The following is a 443-nucleotide window of genomic DNA, read 5'->3' on the forward strand; positions in this document are numbered from 1 at the left end:
TTTGGGGGAGGTAATAAAAGAAATATTTAATAAAAGTTTGCTTCACTTCACTAAAATGTGGTCATGTTATATATACATTCGACATCAGAAACTTTAGAAAATATGCAGAATTTATTTTTATGGCAATTTATCTGGTTGTCACTTTCCTCGCACTAGATAGTCCCCATAAGGTCATGATAAATTTACTTTTTGTATTTCAGGCAGAAGACATGATTCAAAGAATTCGGAAAACCTTTAAAGAAAGTCTTCAGTCTCTGAAATGGATGGACGAGGAGACGAAAACAGCAGCCATAGAAAAAGTTGATGCCATAACTGAAATGATTGGTATGTGTTCTTGAATAAACATATATATGTATAATGTAAGTTTCTTGAGGTATTGAGTAATTAAGTTGTTATACTATAATGAATAAGAAATTTGCATTATATCACAAGCAAAGCAAGGC

General features: G+C 31.4%; 1 protein-coding gene across 1 annotated transcript in view; it reads left to right on the forward strand.

Moving 5' to 3' along the window:
• Positions 1-443, forward strand: part of LOC119585537 (endothelin-converting enzyme homolog) — a 50,671-nt gene that overhangs the window by 47,342 nt on the left and 2,886 nt on the right. Inside the window, exon 11 of the mRNA XM_037934161.1 lies at positions 201-324. Coding sequence (XP_037790089.1) covers positions 201-324 — 124 coding nt within the window. The remainder of the gene's footprint in view (positions 1-200; positions 325-443) is intronic.

This window comes from Penaeus monodon, chromosome 20 (genome assembly GCF_015228065.2).
Source record: "Penaeus monodon isolate SGIC_2016 chromosome 20, NSTDA_Pmon_1, whole genome shotgun sequence".
NCBI classification, from domain to species: Eukaryota; Metazoa; Arthropoda; class Malacostraca; order Decapoda; family Penaeidae; genus Penaeus; species Penaeus monodon.